At 37.6% G+C, this 12,664-nt stretch overlaps 2 protein-coding genes across 3 annotated transcripts in view; one reads left to right on the top strand and one right to left on the bottom strand.

Moving 5' to 3' along the window:
- Window positions 1-1,993: 1,993 nt before the first annotated feature.
- LOC129271102 (E3 ubiquitin-protein ligase Rnf220-like) lies at window positions 1,994-9,626 on the bottom strand. Its single transcript, XM_054908461.2, has 5 exons — window positions 9,484-9,626; window positions 6,917-7,582; window positions 5,794-6,045; window positions 4,939-5,414; window positions 1,994-4,375 (listed from the first exon to the last, which is right to left on the bottom strand). Exons 2-5 carry the CDS (start codon window positions 7,512-7,514, stop codon window positions 4,304-4,306), a joined length of 1,398 nt encoding a protein of 465 aa, XP_054764436.2. The 5' UTR covers window positions 7,515-7,582; window positions 9,484-9,626; the 3' UTR covers window positions 1,994-4,303.
- A 231-nt stretch (window positions 9,627-9,857) lies between these two features.
- Window positions 9,858-12,664, top strand: part of LOC129271101 (peptidylprolyl isomerase domain and WD repeat-containing protein 1-like) — a 36,929-nt gene continuing 34,122 nt past the window's right edge. Inside the window, exon 1 of one of the 2 annotated variants that reach the window (XM_054908460.2) lies at window positions 9,858-10,076. In XM_054908460.2, the coding sequence (XP_054764435.1) occupies window positions 9,956-10,076 (121 nt within the window). In that variant the 5' untranslated portion in view covers window positions 9,858-9,955. Of the gene's footprint in view, window positions 10,077-10,165; window positions 10,232-12,664 lie in introns of those variants that run through there. The other variant, XM_064106245.1, reaches the window with a different exon arrangement.

Here is a 12,664-nt window from a genome sequence, read left to right as displayed (position 1 = left end):
ACCAGACACGGCAATTTCATTTCTTACCATAGAGTTGAGGTATGATGTAATAAATTCTTAATAAATTACTTGAGTGCTTCTTTCATGTCTACTCATTGTTTTTCATTCTTGATATGTGATGGATATTATTGCCGCATATGGCATTTATCTACATTTTCCCACTCTCCACCCTGGTGAAGTAAATGGGTACTCACTTGGAATAAAGTCCTAGACGGCTTGAGTACCCAGTCAGGGTAGCCATGCTACAGCTGGGATAATGGTATGCAGTGCTTAGAAACTTTGCTCTCCATAAATTTTGTATTTTTTCCTCATGATCTGAAGTTGGAAAGGATTCAAATGTTGAGTGTGTGAATTTAGTGTGTTTATTATAGGTTCCACAAGTACACTCACTAAACAGTTGGCAGATCGTCAGGTTTTTGCAAGAGGCATTTTTTCATTGAAATTTCCACTCTTTGGGAATGCACTTGAAACGTTTTACACTATTAATGTACATCTACTACCAATAGATGCCTTGTGTGCTACACTACAGATTTAATATCCATATTTCAAATTTTGCAATCAACTGCCAAAGGTATCGTAGATATCACAGGGTCAGTGTCGATCAAATGGGACACAGCCATAATTGAATGTACCGGTAGTAGTAATCCAGGGCCCCTTCTTACAAAGAGTTACGATTGATCCGATCAATTTCAAATACATAGCAATCCATCATTGTCATAATTTTTTTCTTTAGAAAATTTGCTAAATTGAAAACAAAGACAAGCATACTGGTTTGTCAAGAAAACGGAGTGTATGAATATACGTCATCTCTAGAAAATATTTTAAACAAATATTTTAGATATTGATGTTGTTGGCTTTCCATAGTTGTGATTAATCCAATCGCAACTCTTAGTAAGACGGGACACTGGGGCCCCGTCTTACAAAGAGTTGCGATCAATCCGATCAACCACATCTATGGATCGGAAAGCAAGCAATATCAACAATTATAACGTATGTTCAAAATATTTTCTACCTATTAGTGAATATTCATACATTCATCTTTTTCTTGAAAATTCAATGTGCTTTTCCATGTTTACAGAGGACATTGTGCAAACTTCCTGTAAAGAAAATATGACATTGATGAATTTCCATAAAGTCGTGATTGATTGGATCAATTGTAACTCTTTGTAAGACGGAGGCCCAGGTTTTAAATCCAGATTAGTCCCGGACTAAGGGGATAGCAGGATTCACCTCGTACAGAAATCTCCCTAATCTCCTCTCTCTGCCTTTCTTTCTTCAGGGCATCCTCCTCCCTTCACCCAACCCTCCTTCACCACTTGATTTTTCCGTCTTCTTCGGTCGCCCCTTTCCCCTCTGATCAGCCACCTCGAACTCAATATCCTTTCTCATAAACATGATCAAATCCCTCCTCAACACTTGACCAAACCAACATAACATCTGCATCAAAACATCAGCCTTCTTCCTATCGATCAGCTTCACACCACAGATTGCTCTCATCATAGCTCGGTCGGTAGAGCAGGGGTGTCTGATTCCTGTGAGCGGGAGTGTCGGATTCCACTGACCCAGGTTTGATTTCCTACTTGGTGCACTAGTGCCCTTTGGTAGGGCATTAATCCTCATTACCATGTCCCTCGGAGAAGACCTTAAGCCGTTGATTCTCTGGTTGCTTGCTTACAAGCATTCATGCTTTCTTAGCAATCAGGTAAAAGATCATCACCATTTAGCATTGCTCTCAGTCTTCAGACTCCACATCTTGTTTTGCACTCAAACACTATGTTTTTCTCCCATTCATATAACACAGACTGCACTCAACTCTTATAAACTAACCCTTTCATCTTTAGAGAAAACCTTTTCCATATAACAACATTTACCTCTCCCTTCACTTCACCAAACCAATGAATGAATTATTCAAATGAAGTAATTCAATATTGTTAAAGTTGGTTTACAAATAAGCCAGACTGGTTACAGAAAAGACTAACAATGTTGATATTTTCAAGTTAAAGAATTACATTCTTTTCCACTTTAAATAATAGAACAGCAATATAAATAATGTGAAACTGATATCATACATATCATCTGTATATCATTCTAGAAAAATTAGCAAAAAATCTTAACTTGAAGTGTACCTAATAAAAAAGTTAAATACTTTTATAATCTGCAAGTTCCTCTCTGAGGCAACAAGGGAGCATTTCATTACACAAATAGCGATTTTCACTGATTAATGTTATAAGCTACTGAAATAATTGCATCTGAATGACTCGGAACTTATTAATCTGAAAATCTCTGACAAGAGGCTACATGAAACACTCCCAAGAATTCTAAATAATAATTAATAAGAATCATACATTGTTCCAGAGGTATAATGTATGTATTCTCAGTTTGAATGTTGTATTACCCTTGACATTTCTACTTGAGGAACACCAGACAAAGCTCAGTGAAAAAATAATTGGTGCTCCATATTTTTGAAGTTCCTTTCTAGGAACAATTACTCCTACATGTACATCTAATACACAGAACACTGTATTCCCCCCTTCTGATGCCGTTCCTTTTTCCTTCCTTCATCCATCTTGTCGCACCCGGTCTGAAAAAGGCTTGATCAGGCAAGCAACCTGAAGACGATGAAGAGGGGTCCTTTGATAAAGGCATTAACTGTCATTACCTGCGCCTGTTACAAAAAATTACTGTGGTAAATTTTTCATCCAATGGTATATTCCATGAAATGCTTTCATTTGATTGCTGTTGGATATTGTTACCATGGTAGTTACTATGGTTTATTTTCAATTGTTCCAATGCCTATTTGCCCAATTACCAACTCATCTACTGTCATTCGGTTTACCATCAGTTCGTCCACCATCCACAAGGTCTAAATGCCATTTCGTCCACTCACCATTTCGTCTAATAACCAGTTGGTCCAATAGCCATTTAGTCCATTTACCATTCAGTCTAATAAGACTAAGTGTTGGGCGAAATGAATGAAAAGAAAATGAGAATTAGACCAAGTGATTAGAGACGAAATGGTGATAGACGAACTGGTGATTAAACAAAGTAATCATTGGACCAAATGGTTGTTAGACGAAATGTTGATGGACAGAATCAGACTATTAGAGTAAATGAAGGTAGACCATGTGATGAGTGGAAGAATTGAATGCTTTGAGCGCCTAGGCAGCCCAGCTAAAGCCGGGGTGATAATAATAGCAGGGCCCGCTGGGAGAACAGTTTTCGGAACTGAAGCGGCTTCCCTGGGTAAATATACCTGTATTATTATTATTATTATTATTATCAGTTTTTACCGTTGAATGGTGAAGTTACCGTGAATACCTTTTATGCAACAGCACACCGGTCCCTTTGAGGACCGAAACTATTAATCCTCTCGGAGTAGGCCCGTTTTGAAAGTCCATTTTTGATGCACGTGTACACGGCGTGTTTTTCGGTCGTGTACACGTGTACACGTTGTAAACACTCTGAGAGCGAGTTGTTTTCATGTCGACACGGACCTGCATCAACATGTCATTAAAAAGGGGGTCTATATAGCCTAAGTCACGGTTTTAAAGCTTACCAGAGAAGTTTGAAGTATCAATCCACAAAAATTGGTGCAAATTAAAAGTTTACTCAGCTTAGCAGCGCATTAAATTAATAAAGAATGCAAAAGAAAATCAGTGCAGGGCCCTGCTAGCGCCGACGCTCGTTGGATGCGCATTTTGTATACTGTACCGTACGTGCATGCACAGATCGCTGCAGAATTAAGTGTAACTGAAGTTATCGATTGATTTTCATTATTTTGTTGCCAATTTGAGGAGCGTTTGTTTGTAGGCTTGTAGCACATGTGTACGAGCGTATAACACGTAAGTTGTAGCAATGATCGCTGTTGCAATTGGTGATTCTCAAATTGGCTATGAGTGTGATTGAGCAACACTTTCGAGACCGGAGGCGGAGCAGACCCATTTCGTGGTACAAAAACTTGAGTCTCCAGAATGTATGTGGATTAAATCGGCGATTTTGGAAGTGAACTCACTCTAGATTAATTGAAATATATTGACATATTAGTAATTAGAATATGTGCAGTGTCTGAGAACTATGATTTAATGTGAGGCTGTGAGCTTGTTCACTGATTTTGTAGTCCCATGCAAGCTTTATTCAGATGCTACCGTGTACACGGTGATGGAATTTAGTACACGTGCACTGACTTGACCGTGCGTGTACACGTGTACCCGAAACGGGCCTATCTCGGAGTCGGGTAAAGTGAAGAACTAAGCATTTAAAATAAAATGGAGGTGGGTCTCTTTCTTTTCTCACTGGAATACAATCATAAGAACACTTTGCGGAGCTGTGAGGGCGCTGTGATCATCTGACACTTAGGGCACAGTTTCTTGGAAGCCTGCATGAGGGGAAAGCAAAACAAAGAACTATTAGTTGGGCCATGTGCCTTATCAGCTATAAATGTTATTTCTGATCGTTAATGAAACATCTATTGATTCCATAATTGAGCTCAAATATTCATACTATTATACTTTGTACAGCATAATATTCTGACCAAGGGAATGGGGTAATATGAATGCCCTTGATGAAATTAACAATTATCATATAAAAGAATTATTACAATTTATCCCTATCTCTTCAGTTCTCGCATTCATTTCTTAAACTAAGTTTAAAAAAGAAATAAAGGGTCAAATTTAAAATAATAAGGGTTTTTAATAAATGAATAAAAGACCATTTTTAGTCATCTCTTGTGCAATACCAGGATCTGCATTGATTGGAGAGGTTTATGTTACCACATAAACAGTTTTCATACACAAGGTCATGGCATGAGATTTACGGTACTCTCAAAGGCTTTGCACTGAGACTCAAACCAAGGCCAAGGACAGAGATATTTATAAATATATGGCCTCAAGGTTGGGCTGACCCATTCCCTAAAGCAGACACATTCAATGCTTCTCTTACCAAGTTCTTCAGCCAGCAGTCTTCACAATGAACATGCCAACACTGGATTGATACCAATGGTGAATTGTATGTCCCCATACAGATCTGACATTTTAACCTTCCTCTGCCATCGCTGCTCTCCTCTTCCAACTCCTTCACACGAGCCTTCAGACTCTCCACCACCATCTGGATGCCTTTGGGTGGAAGACCAACGTGTTTGGTCACAGTGTGTTTAGTCTCTGATTCTTTCCCAGTGTCACCGTTGCACTCCGCACCTAAGCATGATTCAATAAGGAGATTGTCACTGACATGATCCTCATAGCCGACATCCCCAGTGTCTTGAGAAGATCGGGACGGACACCGTGCGATGACATCATCTTCTGTGTATTGCTGCGGACCAAACTGCTCCGTTTCATCACCATCAACATCGAGATCAATGTCGTCTTCATCATTCGCAGCTTGGGACTTTCGTGATGAGTTGATTTGATATCCCAGACCTAATATCAAAAGAACAAATTAAATGTGGGTTTATAAGGTCTGATAGCTAACATGTCAACAGTATTTTTAAAAAAATATTAAAAACGTATAAAAGGTGCGTCTGCCGAGAGATATGTAATAAAAAGGCTGATTGAAAATACATAAAGGTTCTTGCAACAAAAGAAAAGAAAATATTAACTTATGTCTGTGCTGGTAATGGAGACCATTTTATTTACCAGATGTACTGACAATATGAACCTGTTTGCTCCTAGAGATTGGTGCATCATTCGGCTATCCAGTTTAAAGCACAACTTAAGACCACCCGTTTGAACTATGCCAGAGTTCAGAATACAGGCCAGAGTCTAAAATTAACTACAGATTTCTGCTGTAGGAACTAACCTTGATATCCCCCTGGTACAAGACTGACAGTCCTAAGCCTAGTCTCTCCCATCCATTCATAGACTTCATAAGGATCGTCACCAGTTGTCTCTTCCTCCTCTTCTAATCCACTACCACCTCCTCTTGCATCCTCTCCTAGACCTTCCCCATCTACATCCAGGGCATCATCTCCTGCGGAGTTGGTGGCAGGGGCTGCTGAAGGGCATCCCGTCAGGCAGTTCTCCACATGGCGATTTCTGTCCACTTCCGACCCTGTGGAATCAGACCAATTTGAAGTGCACATTTGAGCTTGGTAAAAGCAGTGTGCAGGAAGAGCTACTTTGTATGATCAAGGCTTTCAAGCTGCACACTTAATTCTGTGTTGTTGGATGGGTGGTAGAATAGTTTGACTAATGGGTGTTGTAAAAAATTTGTTGCACCAGATTGAAATTAATTTGCAATTTGTGAGATCAATTATAGCTCATCAATTTATTTCATATTTTCTGTTGCGAGAAGCAGACCAGCAATATATTGCAAAACTCTACACAAATAACTTGCAATCAATGGAAAGAGAATATGTAAATGTACTCTTTGGGATAAGCCAGGGGATGAAGTGCAACATTGATGTTTGTTCCTACTTTACAAATAACCTGTAACATGCTATTCATATTCCATCTATACTCTGTAACTACACAATTAATTTTGGCAATTTTGTTGTTAAACTTTGGTGTTAGTGTTTGGTCAACCAAAACACCAGCCACAACACCAAAATTGAAGCAAGCTGGTTTATAGGCTGATATCACTGTGCATTGAGCTTTCAAGAACACAATTTTTTTTATTTCTGAAATTTTCTGAACAGAATTCTATGTTGGAGCTTATTTCAGCAGCCTAATTTTCATCTTAACTACCTACTTGAAATCAACACTGGGTGATTTCAAGTTCAGTGTCAACGTTTTGGTGCATGATATTGTATGATCAATGCTATCATCACAGCACCAATGATCACCACTGCACCAAACTTATAAGGGAACTGGTGCTGGGATATAACTCAGTAGGTCCTGAGCAATCAACAATTTGACAGCAATCTAATTTACCCTCTACACCAATAATTGAACATGATATTACTTGATGTGTGAATACTCACCAATGAGAGGAATAAAGCATACTGGGCATAGCATGGTATCTGGATTGCACTCTGGATTTTCAAGTAGTTGTTTCTTCCTCTCCCTTGCATGCCTGTTAGCTCTTACTTCAAGCAATAATAGGTTGTTATCAATCTCCACGCTACTCTCACTGTCACTACTGCTTGAAGACGACTCTTCGCTGTCGCTATCATCTCTCGTTCTCTTACGCTTGCGTTTCTTCATCGGTTTCTTCCCATTTCTATCGTCCCTCTCTTGTACTTTGGATGAAATGTAAGCAGTTTGTGCATCCCTCAAGACTCTTCCACGCCTGACAATGTGGTCTATCTGCTCCACTTCATAGCGGAAATGCTGCTCTACTTCTGAAGGTCTTACTGTGATTCCACACACTGGGCAGATTTGGTTTCCTTCGAGTGAGCGCCTCCTAGTTGAGGATCGGCTGCCCTTGTTACCAGTATTTTTAGTAGAAACTAAGGATTCCTCACCTACATTGTTTCTATCATCAGCAACCTTTCCACTCGTGTTTTCTTCCACGCTTGAAGTTCTGGATTGGTTCATCATATTTCGCACGCTGCGGCGCTGAGGAATTTCGTCGGCCATTGCATGTTTCCTGTCATTCCATATTTGTCACCTTGAATGCTAGTTTGTTTACATCTCAAGCCCCTACCCTGATAAAAGAAAACAAAATAAGTTATGTATCTCGACATAGATTTACAACATAAACACCGAGATACCTTTTTACAAGCATTATTATCAACAAACTGGCTGCTGATTAGTATGATCAACAAAAACTACAACAGTATTCATTTAAAGATTTATAAACTACACGTACCCCAAATAAAAATATTGAAAAAGGCTACAAGCCGCCCTATTCAAAGAGTTTCTATGTTAAGTTAGCCCCTAAAATAGAACCCTTTCCACACAAAAAATGAGGATGCGGTACAGATGACCATCTGAATAAGGGGGGGGGTGGTTGACAAGAGAAAAAATAACGAGATTAGGTTTAGTTAAAAAAAAAGAGGGACAAACCATCATAAGCACTGAAAAGACATTACAGGCCTACATATATATGGAATCAAATAAAAGGGTAATTATGATTTATAATACACGAATTTGAAGAGAAAAATAAATTCTAAAGACAAATAGGGGTCTATAGATATAGATATTCATGAAGGTGGATTCAATGAAGCACCAAATGAATTAAAAAGACAAATATTATTAAAAGAAGAGATGAATATATGACAAAAGATTAAAAAAAAACATACAAAAAGACAAAAATATTGGAGAGGAAAAAAGGAGATATTTTCTAATATGGTCAGATAAAACTGAAAAGGTGAATATATCTAATAATCTAAAATAAAGGATTAATTCAAAGATGAAAATTCTTTACAAGAGATGAATTGATTTATTTTATTGAATATTGATATGATAAATGCATAGATTGATAAAATAAAGCCCAGTTTATCATTTGGCAATCAGTATGCTCTCAACTTTTTACAAAAATAAAACATTTTAACATCATGTATGGGGGGGGGGCATGTCAGATGAAAAGAAGATTTAAGGTCAAGCCCACCCCAGAAAAATGTTGATTTGAATAAATAGAGAAAAATCAAACTACCAAAACGCTTAAAATTTCATCAAATTTGGATGTAAAATAAGACAGTTAAATGTATGACACTTTAAAGTTTTGTTTATTTTTCACAAAACAGTGATATGCACAACTCAAATGAGAAAGTCGATGATGTCCCTCACTATTTTTGTTTTTTATTGTTTGAATTATATATTTCATTTTTTATAGATTTGACAATAAGGACCAACTTGACTGAATCATATAGGATTAAACAATGCTAATTCCACATGTTCAGGGAGGAATTAATCATTGTTCCACTTGACAATGAGAAAAATAGAAGATCCCTAGATCCATTTCATAATAAAATACAAAATAGTGAGTGGATGACATCATCAGTCTCCTAATTTGCATACCCACCAGGATGTGCATATAAATAACTGTTTTATTAAATTTAGCAAAAATTTAAAATGTCATAACTTGCTTGTTGAATTTTTCTCTTTTTATTCAAATCAACTTTTTGTTGGGGTGGACTTGTCCTTTAATTGAATGACAAGCATAACAAGCGCGCAAGACAAGCAGTTATCCAAGACTGCTAAAATGTCTTTTTCCTGGCAGCCAACCTATTAATTAGAGTATCAAAACTATCAACACAATCATCAACAATTTTCAGAGGGGGATCTGACTTTTACTCATGTAACTGTAACTGTAAAGCCAGCCCATGGCCATGGGCCATGATGGCTGGCCCAGGCCATTATGATGATGGCACTCATTCATATTCAAGGGCAAGCCTGGGCCGGGTTAAGGAGAGTATGCCATGGCTTCAGCAATAATAATAGATGAATCAATGAATATCAATATGTTTTCGTGTTTGTTAACTCCGGGGATGCGCCCCTCGACTCCGAGCTCCAGCAGCCCAACACCACTGCTACTGGCTGTTGTTAATTGACAGCATTTTTCTCCGCAACCGCTGAAAATTGTTAATCAAAAGTGCATGCATACCCTTCCTATGAAGTATTGGAATGCTTTCCTCAGCTTCCAAAATTATATATTTGTGGATGCTATATGATTTCTCCGGATTCCCAAATGGAACTTTCATCCGATTTTATGTTTACGTCCAGAGATGAACTTAACTTTGTAGTCTTGATCACAAAGATCTCGAATAATTTGTTTACATCCATACTTTTTAAACAAAATATATTATAAAAGGTTTATGCGATATAATTAGTTTGAAATATTACGTCTAATTTTTTTTTACACAAAATATTAAAGTTGACAATCCATTTCACTAGTATCGTTTCCACCCCATGAATATGGACATCATATTTTACATTGAGTTTCCTTGATGCGAATCTAGCCAACAAAACGGACACGATTTTTCCTACATTGTTAATTTCAGTCCCATATATGATTATTCTCGTGTGTTCTATTGGAAATCGGAGCAAATTACAAGGTACACCTCATAATTATCATTATGGCATCATCGGGTGACTTGGTGGAAAAAGGAACAAAACGTAGCATTGAAGAGGAAGATGAAGATGATGAATGGATTGGTCCGATGCCCGCGGAGGCTATCAAGCCTAAAAAGAAAAAGGGTAAGTGAAAACTGAGTGAGAGTCGATTTCCCCCTCCCCGCTAACGTCGGTCAGAAGTCCGGTCACGGCCGCGCCCGGCGCTGCGCTGGCGCTGCCCGCCACGCCTGCCCCGACTGGGGTGATGAGCGACACGACGCCGAAGGGTGGAGCGCGGAGTAAGCATGGTAAGTCAAGACTCAGTCTGAGAGTAGACCAAAAGCTTCAGTCTCTGTATTTTGGTTGTTCCGCTGAACTACGTTGGCTCCACTCACCATACATAGACTGAAGGGGATGGGGCCCCGTACCTACAGCCAACGTATAGTGAACTAGCGTTTTATAGATCGCGATTTAAAACTGTTTTTTAACAAATTTAAGCAAAATTGAAAGTTTCATGGTTTCCATTATCAGGGAAATATAAATAACTTAAGTAATTGCATACCTTGGGCCGGAGTTATTGAAAAAAATCCTCTGGATGATTGAGAAATCTGTCATCTAAGACATTTTCACCTGACCTGACGGTTTTTCTTGCAAGTTGCCATCTTGAATGACGTCATTATCGTTATTAACTTAATGTCTCGAATCGATATATCGCGATTATAAGTAGTACTAGTACTAGTATAACTAGTATCGTTTATCTTCGGTTTCGTTCGCATATGGAGCAGATCGTATAATATCGAAAGCAATATCGATATCACATTCGTGATTGTTGACGTTCATTTGTAAATATTTTATAGTTTGGCTGCCATTTTGACCATTTTTATCGTGTTCAACCCAATTAAACATCGGTAAAGTATATTTTTCATGCCTTTTTCATCTATATCGTTTAAAGTATTTAAACATTTAAATATCACGTTTTAAAAGTTTGTTGTTTATACATCCTTAGATTGTAAATTCGATGTGTAAAATTACATCAAACTTTGGACTGTGAATTGACAAAAGGGAGGGAATGAGAACACATGCGAGCCCACACGTACACCCTACCGTCGGTAAATGGGGATTACAGTAAAATGTCAGAAATTGTTGAATAAATCCCCAGAAACGACGGTTATTCCTGTCTAGTCTGAGAGGAGAAAGAGCTGGGAATGGAAAGTGAAAGGGGAGGGGACTGAGGAGAAGGGGGGGGGCACATATTTAAACTGGTTCAGATTTGATAGAGGAACACAACATTACAATTTACAAACACTAGGAAAAAAATCTTGAATGATGAGAATTGAGATGGAAAGTTCTTCAATCAAACTCAAACTTCAAAGTAAGGCCAAGGGGTTATCAGATTAAGAGGTGTTGGAAATCGGGGTGACTGTCAGTGCAGTGACAGTGTCAGTGAATAAATGGAAACACCCAGCCAAAGTAGTAAAAAAAAAGGAGAAGAAAAGGCTAATCTAAACTAATAATAGCGCACACCGCACAACCAGTATGGGAGACTCCAAATAAATCTCCCATATTGTAGTGTATGTGACAAAAAAAATGAAAATCATCAAATATGAATACATTTGGTATCATTTGAAAGCTCTTAAAAAGACCTTTCAAATGATACCAAGAACTCTAATTTTCATCAAGAAATTATAAAGACTAAAGTAAAGTTATTCCAGTTTAAGTCGCGCATATTCATCCAAATTTGTGGTCATTGTCTTAATGTAAAGTCAATGGAGTACAGAACCAATTTTTGTGACCATTTTGAACCCAAGTCTTCAACAGGCTCTAACTTCTTTGTTTTTTAGCCCTATAGTATAAAGTAATTTAGGTATCAATGGAAAGGTGAAAGAAGACTCAATCGATGTGTAATCATTTCATCTTGTAATTTTATTATTATTATGTGTAAAATAATTTTTTCTAATTTATTCTAAATTATTATGCAAAATCACAATTACTCGCCTCTTTTTTTTTGCCAAATGAAGGTGATCATGATAGATAATTTATATAATTTAGTTGGCATCAAAACAGCATCATGTAGATAATTTCCTAAATAAATTTATTTAAAGTATTGTTTTTGTAATTTCTAATGTATTTCTTTGTTTTTCTGATATAAATTACAAGCTCTTTTTCAACTTAGTATTGTAAATTTTGTATACATGTATGTACAGGGGTCCTTTTTCACGTATAAAAATGATCCCTTTTGCACTTTGTATGACCAAATAAAAATACAAGTGTGCTTTTTTCTGATGTATTTGATTGTTTCACCAATTCCTTATGTATTCTATTGTTTCAACAATTTGTTATACATGTATAATATGTAGCTCTTGATTTTAGAGACAATGGACATTTGATTACACTTTTTAGGAGGGATGATCAGCTGAGTGTAAAATATGTTATGTAGCATTGTATGCAATTTATTTCAAGTATCAAGAAGTATAAAATTAAGCTTTAATATATTGTATCAGTTTTCAATGTATTTCTTAGATTTGTATACACACATTGCAAGGGCCGCGGAAGCGGGGGGGCTGGGGGGGGCTGAAGCCCCCCCACTTTTTTCCAAAACCATGTACAAAAACGTAAAAATGACCATACGATTGTGATTTTTTGCATGGTCAGCCCCCCACTTTGAAAACCGTTCCGCGGCCCCCTGCATTGTATTACAAAGGCCCTGTTTGAGCTCTCTTTTTTTTAAGAAA

Source organism: Lytechinus pictus, chromosome 11 (genome assembly GCF_037042905.1).
Source record: "Lytechinus pictus isolate F3 Inbred chromosome 11, Lp3.0, whole genome shotgun sequence".
NCBI classification, from domain to species: Eukaryota; Metazoa; Echinodermata; class Echinoidea; order Temnopleuroida; family Toxopneustidae; genus Lytechinus; species Lytechinus pictus.
The sequence above is the reverse complement of the archived record's forward strand: the minus strand, read 5'-3'. Positions and strand labels throughout refer to the sequence as shown.